Raw genomic sequence first — 20511 nt, forward strand, 5'->3', positions numbered from 1 at the left:
TAAAAAAAGTTATATTCTTATTAATTTATCATTTTTTATCTTTAAAAGATCGATACAATTTATTTCATAATGTATTTAGATTCATTATATATTGATGTTTTAAAATAATATAAGAGATTATGATTAATGTTGGCACAAAATAAATTTAAATAATTTTTAATCAAATTTTCGCTCGTTTAAATCAACGAATAAGAGAATTTTTATTTTTTTACTAATTTTTTATTTTTAAACCTTTAACATACTACCTAATATGATTAATAAAATGTTTAAATTTAATAAGTTTTGAATTTTTAAACTTTATTGTTTAGATAATATTAACTCGTAATATACTAATCTAACCAGTATTAATATTTATAAACTTGATGCTGAAATACAATTATAGTATTTGTTCTCGTTAATTTAATGTGTGATATGTTAGTCACCCACTCACATTTAACGGAAGTCAGTTTCCTATAATAATTTACTAATAGAGATCCTAAAATATTGCTCGTATGTTGTGTACTGTTGCCAAAATCAAGCTTGGATCCCATATAATTTAATTATTTGTAAGTATTTAAGATATCTGAATATGTTTATGAATATTAAAAGTTTGTTATTGCATTTACAGATATTTAGAATAATTGGATAAAACAATAAATATATAATTTGATATTTATTATCTCCTAATCAAATAGGTTTAAATAAAATTTTCATTTATTTACTTTTTCATTATATTTTTAATACATAATCTAACAATTTAATTTATTTTAATTTATATTTTTCACAATTCTTGCTATTTTTTCATCCCAATTAGGGATAATATGTTAGATTCATAACTGAATTTTTACTTGACATTATTTTAGTTTTATTTAAAAACAAAAAATATAAATACAAGTAAATATATTTTTAAATAAAAATATGTATATAATATGATTAGATTCGGAATGTAAATGAAAATGTAATATATGAAGAAAATTTTATTGAAATTTTTGCAAAAATTTATTTCGAACAAACATTGAAGTAAAATAATCATATTATTAACAAAACAAAAATCAGATTATGTTTGCAAAAATTCAAATTTTATTAAGAGATGATGCTTAGGATTTGGTGTAAAATTAGAATAATAATACATTATGGATTAATCAAATTTGATGATATAAAATATATTATTATACTTCTAACGCAATTTTAATAAAATTAAAATTTATATTTTTAATTATGAAATTACAAATAAAATCTACGAAATTTGTGGATTTATTGAAAGATTAGCGTTTGACTTGCGATCCCAACCCAACTAGAAGACATACCTTGAGTTCCCTCAATCCAAGCTTCAGTATAGACTGACGATTTTCCCGTTTCCCATTTGTTGTGTCATAAATTTAAAATGAAAAATGAATGTTTCAAATATTTTTCCGCAGAAAAAGTGAGAGAGAAGGAAGCAAACGACAGAGAAAAAGGAGGCAAGAGGCAAGAGGCAAGAGGCAGAAAAATTAGCGGGAGCTAATCGGGAAGCAGAGAGTACAGAAGAAACTAGAAGGCAAAAGAGAAGAGAAAGCAAAGACAACCAGACGCCGCACCTCATGACCGTCCGACCCCTCTCTCCACTTTAATTGATTGATTTGTTTGTCTCCCATCGTCAACAGCCAACAAAAAGTAAAATCGGAGCGTTGAAATAACGGATTCTGATTCTTCTCTCGCCTGAGAGAAAATGGACGACGAGGTTGTTCAGCGAGCGTTCCAGGAAGGAGGAAGAGACTTTTTCCAACAGCCACCCTCCACTTCCTCTTCTTCCCCTTCCATCCTTCAATCACTCCCTCTCCATGTGGTCTGCCTTCTCTCCTCTATTTCTCCTTCTCTATGTACGTGCATGATTATATCGTCTCGGTTATTACTGAAATTTGTTTGTCACTTTCCCTATTTTAGTGTGTGTAGGTGTGAGTTATTTGGTTCACGATAGCAATAAATTTAGAAGACAATTTAATTTTGGACGTTGGGTTGTTCAAAATTTTTATTTATCAGGCAGCAATCAATTTTTAATGAGTATTTTTTTATTATTGGGTAATTGGAATTCGTTTCTATTTTCACATATTGAATTCTGCTGCCTGTCGAGGAGTCAGAAATTGATGTCAAATGTTGTTTGAAGTGAAACTATTGGTCGTATACCATGGTGATTTCTCCAAGAAATGTAATCATTCTTTGATTTTGGTATAAGTGATTTTCTTTTTATTTCGTTTTGCTGTCTATTTCTTGGTTGCACCAAAGGAGATTGGGTTTCTCCAACTTGACTTATATTATGCATTGGTTTGGAATAGTGGCCTAGCACGCAATTACAGTGTTCACGCTGCTAATATGCTGTCTGCAACTCGTGCTCTGGAATCATCGGTATCTATCTTTGAATTTTGTTGCCATGAAATAGAAAAGGGACTCACTCAGGTGGAAACTAGGAGAACTGGTTATAACCAGCCCCATGGTCTTTTAACCTGGCGTTCAAAGAGCAAGCATGGTTTTGACCTTTATGTCTTCTCAAAAGTCTTTTTTCATATCCCATTGAGTTGTTAAAGATGGTTATATATTGGTGGGTTGGAGAATCTATAGCAGTTTATGGTGTGTATTTTAGGTTTTAATCATGGATATCAATATATGCTAATTAAGATTGCCATGCGGGCTTCATCTGTGTAATTGGCATATGCTAATAGAAACTTTGTTTTCTTTTCCTCCTACTGTCATGTTTCTGATTATCTTCTCTAGTGTCCCCTCTACAAGTTTGTGGAAACATTAAAAAGTGCCACATCTGTTGTTGGTGTATGAAATTCTTTAGAAGAGGTCGCCTGTGAACAGTTTTCATTTTTTCTCCACCCAACTTGATATGTGTAATGCTGGGCTTTCTATGTGGAATGCAAGACTTATAGTTTCTCTAGACTAATTTTAAACTTGAAATTATCATCATGTTGTTGCGGATATGTCTTGATATCTCTAGAAGTTCATGGAGAAGATTGATTAATGCTTGGTCTTATGGTGCAGTCTTTTGATCATGGATATTACTTATTAGTAAAATCCATTCAAGAACTCAGAGAGAAAAAGGATGGCATTGTTATCATTGGTATAGGTGGTCCCAGTGGTTCGGGTAAAACAAGGTGTACCCTCTGTTAAACCTATTGTTTCTTGCACTTTTAGAATAGTTAACCATGCTATTTGCTCTATTTGATAGCATATTCTAATTTTTGGTGTTTATTTGATGGTCTATGAAGCTTAGCAGAGAAGGTGGCATCTGTAATTGGTTGTACTGTCATATCAATGGAGAACTATCGTGCTGGAATTGATGAGAGCAATGATTTGGATTCATTAGATTTTGATGCATTGGTTCAAAATCTTGAGGTTTGCAGTTTTTCTTAATCATGATTCATTATTGATATACTTGATTGGAGAAGTTTATGAGAAAGCACCGATTAGGGCCCCCTAGTTACTGTTTTTAGGAAGGTTTTTGAACCCCCCCACCCTCCCAACAAAGCAAAAGAGGAAAAGGAAAAATAAAAATTTGAAAGTATATTTCTAATAGTTTTTCTTCTTCTATATAAAAAAAGAGACTGCATGTGACTTTGAAGTTTTATAGAATTGTAATAGGATTACTCACATTTTCATCTTCAGAAAATCTAAAATTTCAGTGCTCATATGACTAGAGTCGTTTTCCTTCACATCCAGTTCTCTGTCTGACCAACTTTTGCTTAGATTAACCATTATGTTCACATACTTACATTTATCAGATATGTTTGGTAGTGAGGACTGTGTGTATATCACTTCGAGTTTACCTTTCTCTTTAGGAATCTTAGGATGCCTTTATTGTTTTTTTTTTTTCCGAAATAAACTAGGATGCCTTTATTGTGAAAATAGGATCTAACCAAAGGAAAAGATACTTTGGTGCCGGTATTTGATTTTCATCAAAAAAGACGTGTTGGTTCAAAAGCAATAACAAGTGCTTCATCTGGACTGGTAAGCTGCTCTTGTTATGGTTATAATTAATTGCTAATTGTTACGACTCCGATAGTTTACTGATTCTTTTAACACTTTCTTTCTCAGGTGATAGTTGATGGTACCTATGCTCTAGATGCAAGATTGCGTTCTTTACTTGATATTAGGGTTGCAGTGGTAAATTTCTTTCTCTAGGCATCACTAAATTGAGTTGGGTTTTGTAGAGTTATCAGTTCATTATCAGATAGGCATAATTAATGATCTATAATTATTTTAATTTATTTATCGTTATTTAAAAAAAAATAATTTATTTATCGTAAATCAGGTTGGTGGTGTTCATTTTAGCCTCCTCTCAAAAGTTAGATATGACATTGGGGACTCTTGTTCTCTTGATTACCTTATTGACAGCATTTTTCCATTGTTCAGAAAGCACATTGAGCCAGACCTTCATCACGCACAGGTTGGTGTTTCTATGTTCTTGCCAATTAAAATCTAACAGCTATATTCCTTATTTGTTGAGCTTATTGTGCAGATTAGAATTAATAACAGCTTTGTCTCATCATTTAGGGAAGCAATCTACAAGCTGAAGTGCAGAAATGAGGCATGTAATTATTTAGTAGCTTACTGGCATATAAACTTTTTTAAAGAACTTACTGTAAATAATATTGTAAGCCTACTTGCATCTTTTCTCTTCCTTATGAATATAGCAAAGCTAGATACATTATTAGGGGAAGGACAAGTTTGTTTTATAGTTTCAGGAAGATTTTAAGAAGTAGCTCATTGTTGTTCAATCTTTCTGATTCTTTTGATGATTCCAACTGTAAGAGATATAGTGCAGTATTTGAGTGGTCTTGAGTGTCATTGCTTCCTCAATTTTATGCACATAGCTCTCTTTTTCTCTCACAGTTGAATCTTGTCTCCAATAAGTGAAGAAAACAGTTATAATTGTATATAGCTATAAGCCTATTTGTCCTTAGCTAGGGTGTACTAGTAAAAAGGTCAGTGTGTCCAACTTAATTATGTCAAAGCATGTTTATGCAGAATCTTTGGGAAAGGAAAACAAATTAACAAAGTATAATGGTGCGAACTGCTTTTATGTTTATTCTAAATTGCATATATATTGCCAAATAGTGAGTACTCAAAACTGGAAAACTATTCAATTAATAGTCTAATTGACTACAGTTCCATTAATTCTCTTTGCAAATGGGCAAGTTTCCGAAATTTTGAAATTTCTTTCTTTCTTTCAACCATTTTTTCCTGTTCAAATTTACTGATGCATGTTGCACGGTTGAAACTTGAATTCGCAATTTTCCTACAGAAGTCACAAACTCAGATGCATGTGTTTGGAGGTGCAATTGCTGGTTTTATGTGGGTGATAATATCTGTACTTTATTCATGCACTTCCATGTTAGGAACAACCTTTCCCTAAATCTGATGATGCTTGTTAAAGAGTTATGGCAGACTCTGCTGCCATTCTTTAGAGCTTGGTGAATCTTGTGTAGATGTTCTGCTATTGCATTATGGGATTGTCCTTGTGGACAATCTGGAATAAGTTTGTTTTGGGAAAATCTGAAATTCGACATAGAGAACAGTGTAACAACTTTACTTAAATATGTTGTCATGTTCAAATAGGGGATGCATTTGTCTGTGGCCACTAGATGTTTTGTTTTATAACTGTGTACTTATACATACTCATCAACTTCTCCATCTTTCGTCAAAACATTAACTTGTTGTGGCAGGCAGCGGATGGACATTCTTCTATTGTTCTTCAAGGAAGTGAAGCACAGACTGATAAGTGAGGGTTGATTGTAAACAGACACATATATGGTTACTTCTCTTAGATTTTTTCCAAAGAAGTTCACTAGATACTTCTATGTTGCTTTCAGTTTTATTGAGATGTACCTGAGGCCTCCATCAGCAAGTGAAGAAGCAAGGATTAATGATTGGATTAAGGTGCGACAAGCTGGGATTAGGTATTATCTGTCACTTGGTGACCAACGGATTGTTGACAAAAATTTTATTATCAGGCCAAAGGCAGAGTTTGAGGTTAGAAATGATTTCCCAAATTCTGGAGAACAAATATTTCAGACTGTCTTTCTCCCTCCATTCAACACGTGCAACTAAAAACTAATTCGTATATTAATTGACCAAGGCAGTGAGTTCATGTAGCAAGCACATGAGTGAGCACAAAAATGTCAATCAACAAAGTTTTATTTGTTATGAGAATTTTGGGATTACATTAATGGTGTTTTAGATTCTATCACTAATGTCATGTAAAAATTTATGTTATTCTTTAGTTATTATTAAAAAACCAAGAGTAAATATCAGTCCACTTCTTTGGATCATATAGTTACTGAAATTTTGGATTTAATGGATAGTGTGATTGTTGGAAGTACTTGATTTTACATCTTATCTTCACATATATATAAGCATTTTGTTGAATGTTTAATTAGTTGACCATATATATATATTTTGAAATAATAATTAGTTGACCATATAAAATATAAAAATAACATAACTTCCTACAAATTATATTATATCGTGCATAAGATGTTTTAACTTATGTATTATAGTTAGATGGTTACACTTCTTTTATCCTCAAATCGTTCAGGTTGGGCGGATGACTCTAGGAGGATTGCTGGCCTTGGGATACAGTGTTGTAGTTAGTTATAAGCGTGCATCTACATCTGTTCGTGCAGGAAATCTTTCTGTGTCACTTGAATCGATTGATAGTCTTGGGGAAACATTTATAGTTATGAGAGGCACAGATAGGAAGGTAATAACTTAATCTTTTTGCTGAAGAAAGCATCTTGAAGCTTTTGGAAAAAGTATATCTTTTGCTGACAGATGCTAATTCAAACAAATGAAAAGGTTGTTTTATTCAAAATCCCATTAAAATCCTTCTTTCCTGCTTCACACCTCAAATTTGAAATGCATCACTCTCGTATAGAGAGCAAGGTTTTCACATCTTCTTAACTGAAAGGGGCTTGAAGAGCAATGTTCCTTTCTTTTGGGGGACTCCTGGAACAAGTCTAGAAATCTCTCTTCACCCACAACAGGACCAAAAGGAAAGGACTTTTCTTTCTTGGGGTAAGAAATTCAAATTTTGGTATAGAAACAGTGCCGGAGAAACTCTATCTTGTTCTCCTTTCTTTTTCTCAGATAGAAGAAATATTATTAAGAAACCAGAGGAAAATGACAGAAAAAAAAGGAAGATAGGGATCATCCTGCAGAACTTTAAAATCACAACAACAAAGGAAAATGATATCACTTCAAGATAACAATTCAGTCCTTTTGCAAATATTTCCAGTGATTTGAGAAATTTGAGAATTCTATTGAGATCAGAGCAATGATGCTCTTAATTTAAGCTTTAGCAATCTTGTTTCTTTATCTTCTCACTGGAAGGGGCCGTGTTTATTAACAGGAGTCTGAGAGAAATTCTTAACCAAAAACTTGTATCTGTGTAATCTTTGTGTAGACAGTTGGAGCAGAAGTATTAAGACGGGGAATTAAGGGACCATGGATTACCAAATCATATCTTGAAATGATTCTTGAAAGGAAAGGTAGGAAATGTGTTTCATTCTAGTTGGCTGTCTGTTTTGAGTGTTCGTTATTGCTCTATATTAACTCCACTTGCAGGTGTACCACGCCTTAATACACCACCCCCTTTGTCTGGAACATCTGCGAGTAACACTCAAGAGAAGGTGATTTCCATGCCAAGACCTATACGCACTACAGGCCTGATTAATCGCCTCGAGGATTTGTCTCAGCCGTGGACTCGATCTCCCACAAAATCTAAAATGGAACCTGTGGTAGAAACGTGGTGTTTCATCTCTTCAGATGGTATACCTCCACTACTTGAAAACTTGTCTTTGTCCTTGAAATTGTTCTGGTCAATAATTATATCATTCAATATTATTGTGGAAGAATAGAATGTTATATTTATTATTGAATAATTGAGTCCTGTATATACATGGCTTTGAGTATAGGAAAAGAAACCCTGAAATTAATTACATAGGAGTGTTTTACTATTATATCTTTATATTAAATTATACATACACATTTTCCATTAAGTACGCAGTGTTAAACTTTCTCATGAAGCAACCACAGATTCGTCATCTTTCAGGGATACTATAAGACTGGCTCCAATGCCTGATTCGTATGATTTGGACAGAGGACTTCTTCTTTCTGTTCAAGCAATACAAGTAAGAACTAAGATAAGTTGATGAGAAACCAGATCGGAAACTGCCATAACGTATCTTATGTTCTCAAATGCCAACTAGATTATCTAGCTAGATAGAGAGGTTATTTGATTAATGTTTCAGGCTTACTAGAATATCTGGCTAGGTCCCCAAGTTTATGTTGTTTGCTTAACGTTTCAGGCTTTGTTGGAGAATAAAGGTCTTCCTGTCATTGTTGGAATTGGTAATTGCTGCTTTATAATCTCTGCACCTTCCCTTCCCAACTTTTTCTTTTTTTCCTGATTCATTGTATGGTCAACTATAATCACATGAAAGCAAGCTCAATTTTCATATCATGCCAGTTAACTTCGTAGCTCTGTCTTCTTTCACTCTTGAACTACTTTAAGGTTGTTCGTTTGCAGGTTATCTGATTTGGAGCCTGTTTGGCTGAATTTTTAGCTTGTGCTTTGCAAGGAAATATAGAATTTGGCCAAGCAGAAAAGATAGAAGTACTTTTAGTTTAAAACATTGGTGGATTTGGTTTTTGATAAAGATATTATAGTCTTAACATAGAACCTTCATTTAATGAATGTTTTGCCAATCTTTTCCTTGATTAGTTCATCTATTTGATGATTCTTTCAGTAAAAATGTAAGAACAATTTACCATTGATAATCTAATATTATATTAGATCACAAAATTTAGAACTAAAAAAATTAAACAATGAAGATTTAGGTGCATGTCAAAATTAATAATTGGAGAATAGAATAAATAAATAATGAAGAATAAGGTAAAATGGCATGTTGTACATTAATTTTTCAAGTTAATGCAAAAAATAGAAATTTCAAGGAAGCTTTTATAACAAAATTTAAATTATTTGATCTCAAAAATGAAAAATCTTTCAGAAACATTTTAATTATTTGGTATTGATCATTGATAATTTCAACATCTAACTATAGTTTTACATTATCATTGCGTCTGGTTCAAGTTTATTCTATTCTCCCTGGCTAAAGATCCTTAATTGTTTAATATATGTAATTAATAATAATTTATATGTTTTATATATAAATAAATCAACTTTCTGCCTACTTTCAATTCCATGATGGATTTTTATTCTCCTTTTCAAGGGAGGAATGAAAAACAATTAACTTGAATTGGACAAAGAATTTGTTTTTGAGATAAATTCTTTGTCCAATTCAAGTTAATTGTTTTTCATTTCTCCCTTGAATTGGACAAAGAATTGGCATGGAATCATAATTATTTTTCCATTTCCATTTGTATTCTGTTTGCATTCCTTTGTATGAAATTAAAATTTGTGCTAAACTTAACCAAAGACAATAACATTTACATTTTACAATAACATTTTAATTTTTCATTAACATGACTCTTCTTTTTGAGATAATACATTAACATAACTCTTTACAAAAATTTTTACTAAACACCACACATAAAACTCACCCCAAAAATACTTTTACTAAAAGCTAGTCTCCCAATACTTTAATTTAATTCAGTCAAAATACAAGCACTTGCCTCCCGTAGATTTTTACTTTTTTCCTCTCTTGCTAATGATATTTCTTACTTTTATATGTGAATAAAGGAAAAAAAAAGAACAAGACAAGCACTAGCCTAGATAAATAAGTATACAGTCTGGTTGGTCATTGACTCATAAAAGTGATTTGTCTTTGTTGTTGGACTGTTCATCATGTTTAAATTACTAAATAATACTTATTGGTTTTAAATCAAAATGTAGTATATGCAAAAGACTTTCCACAAACTGTGTTCAATATAACTTGTGCCTCTCTCAAGTAAAAGCATCTTTGTTTTTCCTTCTTTTACTTTTGGGCGAGTAAGATGGCCTACAGGTGAACTGAAAGCAAGTCTGCTTTGTGAGGAGGTGAAGTGTAGACCAATAAAGCCACAAGCTTTATAAGCAGAGTGTCTTTTTAGCATGTTCTAGATATGCCTTAGTAAGTACAAATATCAAGTTAGTTTAGAAGGCAGGTTATAGCCCTACAGACTCGGTGTTTAAACGGTTTGAGTTGAACCTATCTGCAATTTTAAATGACAATGGAACTAACCTTGGAAAAAATGAATAAACTGATTGAGAAATCATTGAAAATAGAAGTTGCTGATTGAAACTCACTTGATTATAACTAAAGGTGATTTTATTGACTTTATGATATTAGTCTAACGTAATCTGGTTGAAGGTGAATTGAAGATTGAGTCAGCAAAATATAGGCAGCAAAATTAACTTTCTTGTTTCCTGAAATGTAAGAATATTTATTCGTAAAGGTATGACTCTCTCTCTCAAATATGACAGTTTAGGTATGTGTTTATGTGGATGGTTATGAGAATAGGAATATGCTTGTCTGCTATCAATGTGCATGCTTTTCCTTGAGGAAAAATGATTAATTTTTAATTCAACCCACTCAGTTGACAATATGATGATATTGTCTCTTTATTTGTTACTTTAACCATTGCAGGAGGTCCTAGCGGGTCTGGGAAGACAAGTTTAGCTCATAAAATGGCAAATATTGTTGGCTGTGAAGTAGTGTCCCTTGAAAGCTATTTCAAATCTGAACAAGTAAAGGATTTCAAGTATGATGACTTCAGTTCTCTTGATTTACCCTTGCTTTCCCAGGTAACTCCTTGGTGGTTTCTTGTATCTTATCAGCATAGTTTCATATAAGATCTATCTGCCTCTTGTACAGCATCTGTAATTGAGACATTTGATAGGGAAAGCCTCTTGAAAACAAAACTTAAAGGATGAGCGATGTAAGACGAGTAGCAGTTTAACTAATTTATTTCATAGATAACTTAGAGATAAAGAAATTTAGGAGAGAAACAAAAAAAATAAAGACAGACGAAAGGAAATCAGAGATCAAAGTGACAAATGTATAGGGAAATAGATTTAATCTGGTAGATTAGATATAACAATAACTAGAAGAAGAAAAAAGAGAGAAACTGAGAATAAAAGTTCGACAAAGAAATTAGTAATTGATCATCGTCTATTCTCTTGTTGTTGGCTGCTAGCTTTCATGTAAACATTAGTTACAACTAATAACGAAAACTATGAATAAAAAATATTCTAGTTTCTATAGTATCTAAAATCTACTTCAAAGGAAACTAAAATGTTATAATATCTAAATAAACTTAAATATTTAAAATACAAAATAAAAATATAATTAACAAAAAATAATTTAATACGAAATTATTCCAAAAGTAAGATATTCTTGTTTTGGATCATTGAGTCTGTTATCTTATTGAAGGCAACTTGTACTTCTTTTTATTTCTTGAACCTCCTAATGTAAGTATGGTATTTTCCTTTTTAGAAAGACAGATGGCTAGGTAATTCTATCAAAAACTTCATATCTTTTATTTACCTTGGTTGTTATTCCCCCTTTCTTTCTGGTTGGGAGGTGAGGGAAGATAACCTGTCCTGGGCTTCTAAGTAGTTGACTGCTCCTTAGGCATGTGGAGTCCCATTGTTGCACTTTCATCAAGCAATATGCAAATGCTTAGAAGCTTATGATGGGGTAAATTAGAGGTTCCTAGATGGACTGATGGAGCGTAAGGAACTGGGGGATAGGTGGGGAAGGCAAATTCTAGGGCATCTATCATTTGTCTCTTTTGTGTATGATTTTTAATGGAAAACCCATGATTGGTTCACAATCTTAAAGGGAATTAGACGAGGATACCCCTTTTCAACTTTTTTATTCACCCTTAATGCATATGTTTTAAGTAGGATGTCTAATATAGCGACAGGTAGGGGTATGGTGAAAAAGGCATCAAAGTAGGGAAGGAGAGTGTTGAGGTCTTAAATCTACAATTTGCTGATGACACAATCCTATTTTTGGAACATGGTAATAGGTCTATTGTGAATATACTCACTTTTATCCAATTTTTTGAAACTATTTCAGGATTGAAAATAAATTTGGCTAAGAGTGGTATCATGGGGATTAACATTGAGGATGAGGGGATTGACCATCTTGCTGAGTCAATAGGATACATCAGATTACCATGGCCCATTACCTACTTAGGTGTTCCACTGGGGCTAATCCAAGGAGTAAGACATTTTTGGAGGAGGTATAAAATGGGATAATTAGGCGGCTGGAAAGTTGGAGAGGGGGTCTTTTTTCCTTAGGGGGAGAGCCCTCGTCCAGACATGTCTTTCTAGCATATCATTTTATTTTATTTTATCACTTTTCAGGATTCCCACTAGGGTAGTTGAGAGCTTAGAGGGATGGATGAGGAGATTTCTATGGTAGGAGCAGGGAAGGAGAATAGGGATGACCTAGTCAGATGGGAAATGTGTTGCCAATCCGAGAGTTCAGGCATTGAAAATCTAAGATCAAAGAATGTATTGTTACTGGCTAAACGACTATGGTGGCTTTTCGCATGAAGCAAACTCTTCGTTACTGGGTGATAAACAATAAATGGGAGTGCACAGGAGAGTTGGGATGCCTTAGCAGGAAGATTTGTTACTCACCATGTCTCTAGAAGTTCATCTCCCAAGTCCATTCTTTCTATGTCCCATTCACCTTACTCGATGTGCGAGATGGATCCAGAATCATGTTCTGGGAAGATACTTGAGTGGGGGATCAACCATATGACCACCAAATTTCCTAGATCATACAATCTTTTTGCCAAACACAAAGCCCATGTATCAATGTTCACCCAGGACACTAATGGGAGAATAACTTGGGACTTCCACTTCAAACGTATCTTATCTGACAGGGTATCTTCTGATAGCATCCTTCCTAGCCATGTTGGAACCTACTCGACTTCACCCCAGCCAGACAGCAGATCCTGGACCCTTGAACTATTGGGGGTTGTATACTTGTAAGTCATTCAACCACCTAATGAAAAATTCCATTATTCTCAATTCCACATTGCCAAGGTATTCTAGAAAGCTTCAGTACCTTCAAAGATAAGGTCTTTTTTATCGATAGCCATTCATCAGAGGCTTAACACAAATGAAATTCTTTAACTTTGTCACCCTCAATGCACCTTGCCTCCATGCATCTCCTAATGTGTTTAGAGGAGGTGAGGACCATTCTCACATTTTTCTGCATTGCAATTTAGCCAGGAGGATGTTGACTAATTTGATGAGACTGTTCGGCCTGATTTGGGTGATGCCTGCCACAATGGAAAGTTTATTTATTTTTTTTGAAATAAGAAGTGACGTGTATGCTACAATGGAAAGTTTTATTTGCTCTAATATCTTCTGGGTGGGGGAAAGCTAGGTCTCTTTGGCAAGGGGTAATAGTTGCCAGATTATGTTGTATTTTCCATGACTGAGCTACTTCCTTGCTCTATTGGAACTAGGAAGCAATTAGTTATAGCTCGTAGGATTCTACAATTGTGTGATTGTATCTATTTTTTCTTCATTTTGAAGATGATACTCTACCCTCCATTTTTGTATTCCTTTCCCTCTGTTCCTAAATAAAATTTCTTTAATTAAAAAAAAACAGTTATGCAAATGTTTGGATATCCCAGGGTTTTCAGAACAAAACTAAAACTGTACTAATGCTTCTTGGTATCTGCAGCCTGTGAGGCTTGAACTTATATTTTGGCCGAGAAAATTTCAACCCTTTACATAAGGAAAACTGGTTCATTTGGCTGAATATCTCATTAGGAATGGTTTATATCTTTTTTGGGCAAAGTACCTTTTTTCACTGTCCTATCTCCTCCTGACATGTATAATAGCTATATGAGGACATGATTGCTAACTGTTAAGTGAACTGTTTAAATTTTGTCAAGAATCATAGATAAAATAGGTGGTCTTGTGTTTTTCTCCTCATTTTACCATGTTTTGGCTAGCATTTCACTTACATTATGATAGTTTTTTTGTTTTAATTATTTCTCGTAGTACCACTTTTATTTTCAATATTTTCTGCAGAATATTAATGATATAAGGAATGGTCGAAGAACAAAAGTACCCATATTCAACCTGGAAACTGGTGCTCGAACTGGCTTCAAGGAACTTGAAGTTTCTGAAGACTGTGGTGTGGTCTGTTGCCAGCTATGTAGACTTGCTTTTTCTTTCGTAATTAACATTTTCATATCACAGTGTTTGGCTGAGTTCAGGTTCAAAAGTGATAATTCCATGGAAAATGAATAAATGACAATAAAACCGGGATCAGGTTGGAATGGAAATAATATTCTAATCTCATTTCAATTCAGCTAAGCAGATTCATGATTCATTTTTATCTAAGTGGGTGTTAGAACTCCATCTCCAATTTTTAGGAATTCTTTAGAGGAGGGGAGTTGATTTATTGTGAATCAAACATAAAAATTATGACTTAATTCTACATATAAATAAAATTCTATTAACTAAAGATTCTCTGAACTTGGTAGCTCTGCTTAAATCATTCGTTTGAGACTTTGTTTTTATTTTGAGTAAATGTTTTGGAGTTTTAGCTATATATACTTGGGAGATAACTTTTCAAAGAAGACTTGGAATGTTGGCTCGAGGCACAAACTTTATGACATCTATGTCTTAAGGTCCTTTAGAGCAAGAAAGCCTGGTTGTTCACCTTCTTGGTGATGACTTTCTCTTTGGTCCAAGCAGGCTGACATTCATTTTCCATATCTAGCAACTGCTTAACCCAGTTTCGGGTATTGCTGCATAACAATCTTTTTACAAACAGCATATGAGCGTTTACCTGGTTTTAATTGGTCATCATCTGAACATTGATCTCACTTTTATTAATCAGATTATTTTCGAGGGGGTCTATGCATTGCACCCTGAAATCCGAGTATCCATTGACTTTTGGATTGCTGTTGTAAGATGATTTCCTCCATCTTTGAGGCTTTGATTTTCCTTAAATTCTTCCTTAATTGTGTTGTTTAGAAAAGGATTTATTTGGTCGGAGAGGTGGCTAACTTTCTTCTCTTCCCATTCAGGTTGGAGGTGTTCATTCACATCTAATTTCTCGAGTCCAGAGGGACAAAAGTAGAGTAGGGTGTTTTATTTCTCAAAACGAGATCATGATGACAGTTTTTCCAATGTTCCAGCAGCATATTGAACCTCATCTTGTTCACGCACATGTTAGTAGGCCTGGAAACATTTAGTTTTTATTCTTCCATCTTTTTTCATGTTAGAAAAAGGTATTCTAATCGTCAAAAATGTTTGTTTCAAGAATTCTAGTACGTATTATTTTATTGAGCCAATTTATGTTAATTCTTGTTGACAAAAGTTTCCACTGTTTTTGTGGAATTTTAAATATTTCTTTAGGACAAATTTCAAAGGAATTTTTGGTGATATATATAAGATCTTAAAATCATGAGAGTAGATTGCTCCTTTTTTTTGCATGTATATATATGTGTCATGTTAATAGTTTTGCTACCTTTTCTGTTAACACATGTACTTCGTATCAACTGGGTGATGAAAAGATTATAGTTTTCATTGATTAGGAAGGCATAAGTACTCTTCCTTTTATAGACACAATGCAATCTAAAAAGGGAAAAAGAAAAGTTTACAGCTCTACAACATGAATATAAAAAATACACAAACTGGTTTCTAGGAGTAAGGGTTAGAACGGTACAACATAAGTAGCAATAGGAACATCAAGATCGGAAATAGGTAAAGGGGTAGAATTTAAAGGGATGTTACCTGGAATTGGAGAACTAGGAGATGATGATTGGCCATCGTCAGGATTGACTGAAAGATTCCTAATATTAGGATTGAACCCATGCCCAGTATAAACGCAAAGCTCAGCAGACAAAGGTGGTAAAGTTTTCCCCCTTTTTCTAGTATCTATTTCCTGATTTATTTTAGGAAAAAAAAAGAGTTGGTTTTCGTTCTACTTGTTGGTGCCATAACTGACTTCCATTCAAATTCGCCCCCTGAAGAGTTAGTTTTGGTATACACTAGAATTATTTCAAGAAAATGGAGACCTGTACTAACATGAAACTTTTTAATGATTGGGTTAAAACACTTACCACCTTTTTTATTTGGAGTATATCCTACAAAAGGTATATTTTTTTCAGCTCATGGATCAAATTTGGACCTTGGATGAGACTGGAGCAGATGAAACCATAAGTTGCTTTTGTTGGGGTAAAGCTTTACAATTATGTAAAATACCTTTTTTAAGTAAAAAGTCTCCTAGATATTCATTAAAAGTTTCATTGTCACTTTGAAGAATAAAACTGGTCTTCGACCATGGAGTAAAAATTTTTAGTGAGTTTTCCAACTTCATCTTTGGAGTTGACTTGTGAAATTCAGTATAGACGTGTATAATCATCTACAAATGTCATACACAGTTTCTTTCCAATTAACCCAGTCACCCTAGAAGGACCCTAAAGATCTCTATTTATTATGTTAAAAGGCCTGAAAGCATGATATGGTTTAGTTTAATAAAAATTCTGATGGCTTAAGCCCAGCCAAAAATTTGAAAATTCAAGAGTTTTGTTCTTTCTTCTTATAGTAATTGCTATCATGCTTGTTCTTCCACTCAAAGTCATCATGGAATAAGTCAAGATCCTAACATAAACCCATGAGAATATTGCAGTATTTGGTGACCAAATTCTCACCTTGACGGACTTCCATCAGTTTGAGTTGTAACACATATCTGGGGACTGATTTCCGAGGTCTGAATACATCAAGGTCTGATTATCCCAAAGAGCTTTGGCAGTAGGATAACACGTGTAGCTTAAGCTTATCTTCTCCTCCATGGAATTCGTTGATCATGCCGTCATCATTGAGTTTTCAGCATCATCCCAGGTAGCATAGCTAGCATTGGTTTTTCTGGTGCAACAGTATCACCAGTTAAATATCTGATTTTGTATATGACAGACATGACCACCCGAGAAAATAGTTATCATGCGGATAGTGATTTGAAAAGAGTAAGAGTGTGATTCAGTTGGCATTTTAGAGGAGTTGATATTGACAGCAGTTGTGGGGGGTTGATTATGAGATTTCTGACATGGTGATGGGTAGAAGATGGAATCAACAAGGACGGTAGAAAGAAAAAAAATTAGGGAGGAGGAAAAACGTAACAAACAGAGAAGAAACAGGGCCAATTATGTTGCCTCTGATACAATGTCAATCAGATGATGGAAAAGATTGTATTTTTCACAAATTAGGAAGATAACAAGTATTCTTTTATAGACACAGTACAGCCTAAGAAAGGGAGAAGAAGTTACAGCTATACAACAGAAAATATACAAGTATACACCCCAATTTCTAGGAATAAAATCATACCCCCTATATATGGCCGTGTATCCTTAAAAATCAGACAATAGACTTCCTTGATTTAACTTGCTGATTCTCAACACTTTGCATGTGAATATTCATTTCTAATTGCTAGTTTAACACTGATAGAGTGTTTTCATGATAAATGCAGCTCAAAATTCGAAATGATTTTGATCCTGTGCTTTCTCCTGAGAGTTCACTATTTGTTTTAAAGAGTGACAAACAAGTAAGAGTCCACTAGTGCTTCTGTGCTGGAATCATGTGATGTGTTTTGCCATTGACATACTCCTGTTCCAAATAAATAACAGGTGGATTATCAAGATATTCTCAACATCCTTGACTCTGCAAAGTTCTGCAGTTCTGTTCAGAATTTTATTGATATATATTTAAGGCTTCCGGGACTTCCTGCTAATGGGCAGTTGTCAGAGAGTGACTGCATACGCGTCAGAATATGTGAGGGCAGATTTGCGTTACTGATTCGGGAGGTTAGATTTGGAGTTTGCATAAAATTTATCTATTTTAGCTTGTGGAAGGCACTTCGATTTTATTTAATGACTGCAGTTGGTGGACTTTTTATACTTTCTTAAATTCCTATTTGTCAGCCAATAAGAGAAGGTAACTTCATCATTCAGCCCAAAGTGGATTTTGACATAAGCATTAGTACGGTTGCTGGTCTTCTTAATCTTGGGTAAGGCACACATACAAAATAGAGTTTTGATAATCTATTTATTCTTCCACGTTTAGTAAAACTTCTCTGTTTCATGATTATTTAGTCTTATTCTTGTTCTTAGTTGTTGAATCAAAATTGTTTAGAGTGTTATTGATAAAATTGGTTTCATCTAAAAAACAACGAGAAAATTAGATTATTTTCTATCAATTTAAGGTTTTTGAATGTTTTATCATCTATCAATTCTTCAGAAAAAATGGTATGAAAATCTAATTCTTGAGAAGAATTTGCTTGATTTTGCCTGTGTAACATGAGGCTGTCTTGTGGATAGCCTCTCCAGATGCAAAATAACTTTGTGGAAACTCCTTGGTACTGATCAATTTTGGCAGTTCGAAGGAAAACTGGTGTAAAAATCCTGTATTGTGTTTAAGTTTGCTTGTTATGTTCAGCTCATACTGAATAAATTATCCAGTTGACTTTAACAGTTAGAATTTTATAATTTTCAAATAAATTTATTTTCTCTAAAAATTTTCAAATCAACATGAATTTTACCACAATCGATAATCTCCACAATTCTTTTCTGATCTAGGTATCAAGCTGTGGCTTACATTGAAGCATCTGCATTTATCTATCAAGATGGAAAGGTAAACCTACCTTTTGCTTACAATATTTAGACTTATTACTTAGCTGAAGAATCATACTTTTTGGGATCGGTTTGCTAATTACTGGAACAATGAGGTCAGCATCTCACCACATACTGTGGTTTTTCTATGTAGTGGTTGTTTCTCCTGCCTTATCATATCTGCTTTGTCTCATTCAACTATTCCTAGTATCGTAGTAGAATTCCAAGAGCTGTCTCTCTTAGATTGCTTCTAAATCTGATCCTGATGTTCTTTTAGATTCTTATTGAGGTTGATCATCTTCAAGATGTCCCAAGTCCTTACTTACAGATTAAAGGGGTTAATAAAGAGGCTGTGGCTTCAGCTGGTTCAGCTCTTAAACTTGATGGTTCATATACTACAAAGGTTTCATCCGCGTACTTGAATATTGGCTGTTGTGTGCTTGCTGTTGTACCTTATACATTCTCTTATCGCTTGTGCTTATTGACATGATATTTAAACTGACCACTGACTCTTTCAATTGCATTGTAAGAGTTATCTTCAAATAATTTTGGAAAGATTACCTTCGGTAGAAAGGAGCTCGACTGGAATTCACACCCAGCAAGCAGCAAGGTTGCAGGAGCTTGTTGAGTACATACAATCTCAGGTTGTTTACTTTCGGCTGTTTGAGATAAAAAATCTCTACTGATGTATAGTTTTTGCAGATCACAAGCAATTTGAGTGAAAAGATAACTTTTTTGTGCTGTAGATTTGTTGGTATCACAATATCTTATGCTGTACTATCAGCATCCTGAAAGAGATCCCAAATAGTTGAACTTTAGATATCTTACATCAGAGATGGAATTTTTATATGCATCATACTTTGATCTGCACATTTTATAAATGTTTTACTTCATCTTGAAAGATCAAAAGTATCTTAATCTTGATTCTCTGATGTTTCTAACGTTAAAGGGTATATTCTTATTTAGTGACTATTTTGTGGAACAAACAGGGTAGCAATAATTCGGTTTCTGAGTCTTTACCAAGTAGGGAGGCTTCTTCGATAGAAAGCGTACTTGAAGACATGCAGTCCCGGATTAAGAGGCTTGAACGGTGGCATACCATCAATACCGTATGGCTAATACCATTTCTATTTATTAGTTCAGCTGCTTATATTTGGATTTTTCCCTGTTGATGGTTCTGTTGACAAGATTCATATCATCATGGCTAAATTTAGTTCAATTCCTACTTTTTTCTTCACATTAATTAATAGGATATCTTGATACACAAAATTTAAAAGCTGTATTCATTCATAGTCAAACTAATTACACTAATAACATCTTCCATTCCTTGAAATCGAAGTCAAGTTCTTGGCTAGGTAAGAACAAGAGATTTACCTACCTTGAATTGAGAGAACAATAAAATATCCACATTCCAGCAAATCATTTTAGTGCATTCTTATTATTATTCCATAAAAGTACTATAGGTTAATTTTTATTTTAAAGAAAGGAACATGAATTAATGGTTTCCAATTTTTTAACCCAAGTCCCTTTAAGAGGATATTTTTTATCTTATATCTCCTGAGGCCCCTGTTATTGCTGCTTATGTTAACAGGTACTATGGACTTTCTTAATGTCTGCCCTTGTTGGCTATTCCCTTTACCAGCGCAAGCGCCAATGATCCTGCTTTTTTGACTAATCATACGGGGGAGAATGTTTTTCCCAATTTCTTGAACAGGCGAAAGTTCTTTTCCCAAAAGAGGGACCTTTCCCATGGTTTCTGAGATTATATCAGTTGCCGGAAACATTGATTCTAACCAGTAGACTGTGACTGCATAATTTTATTAACAACCGGAAACATTAAATGTTCCCCCGTTGGAAGTACTTTAATTTTAGTGAATGAAGATCAGATACCGGCAACCC

At 33.7% G+C, this 20511-nt stretch overlaps 1 protein-coding gene across 5 annotated transcripts; it reads left to right on the forward strand.

Moving 5' to 3' along the window:
• The first annotated feature begins 1257 nt into the window (after positions 1 to 1257).
• On the forward strand, positions 1258 to 20508 carry LOC110813374 (P-loop containing nucleoside triphosphate hydrolases superfamily protein). Of its 5 annotated transcripts, XM_088214622.1 has the most exons (26): positions 1258 to 1804; positions 3001 to 3113; positions 3228 to 3354; positions 3868 to 3966; positions 4054 to 4122; positions 4271 to 4405; positions 4478 to 4550; positions 5689 to 5740; positions 5832 to 5991; positions 6557 to 6721; positions 7424 to 7508; positions 7585 to 7788; positions 8056 to 8150; positions 8328 to 8370; positions 10608 to 10765; positions 14027 to 14137; positions 14844 to 14912; positions 15034 to 15177; positions 17475 to 17549; positions 17632 to 17808; positions 17926 to 18011; positions 18580 to 18634; positions 18890 to 19015; positions 19143 to 19256; positions 19602 to 19721; positions 20204 to 20508. In XM_088214622.1, the coding sequence occupies exons 1-26, from the start codon at positions 1688 to 1690 to the stop codon at positions 20267 to 20269; spliced, it is 2838 nt and encodes a 945-aa protein (XP_088070748.1). In that variant the 5' UTR covers positions 1258 to 1687; the 3' UTR covers positions 20270 to 20508. The 5 variants fall into 5 exon arrangements, with proteins under 5 accessions (XP_088070748.1, XP_088070749.1, XP_021896155.1 ...); XM_088214623.1 differs by lacking the exon at positions 14027 to 14137; XM_022040463.2 differs by lacking the exon at positions 4478 to 4550 and having other exon boundaries at positions 5685 to 5740.
• Positions 20509 to 20511: the final 3 nt, after the last annotated feature.

Source organism: Carica papaya, chromosome 2, assembly GCF_054855325.1.
Source record: "Carica papaya isolate Zhongbai chromosome 2, ASM5485532v1, whole genome shotgun sequence".
Lineage (NCBI taxonomy): Eukaryota > Viridiplantae > Streptophyta > Magnoliopsida > Brassicales > Caricaceae > Carica > Carica papaya.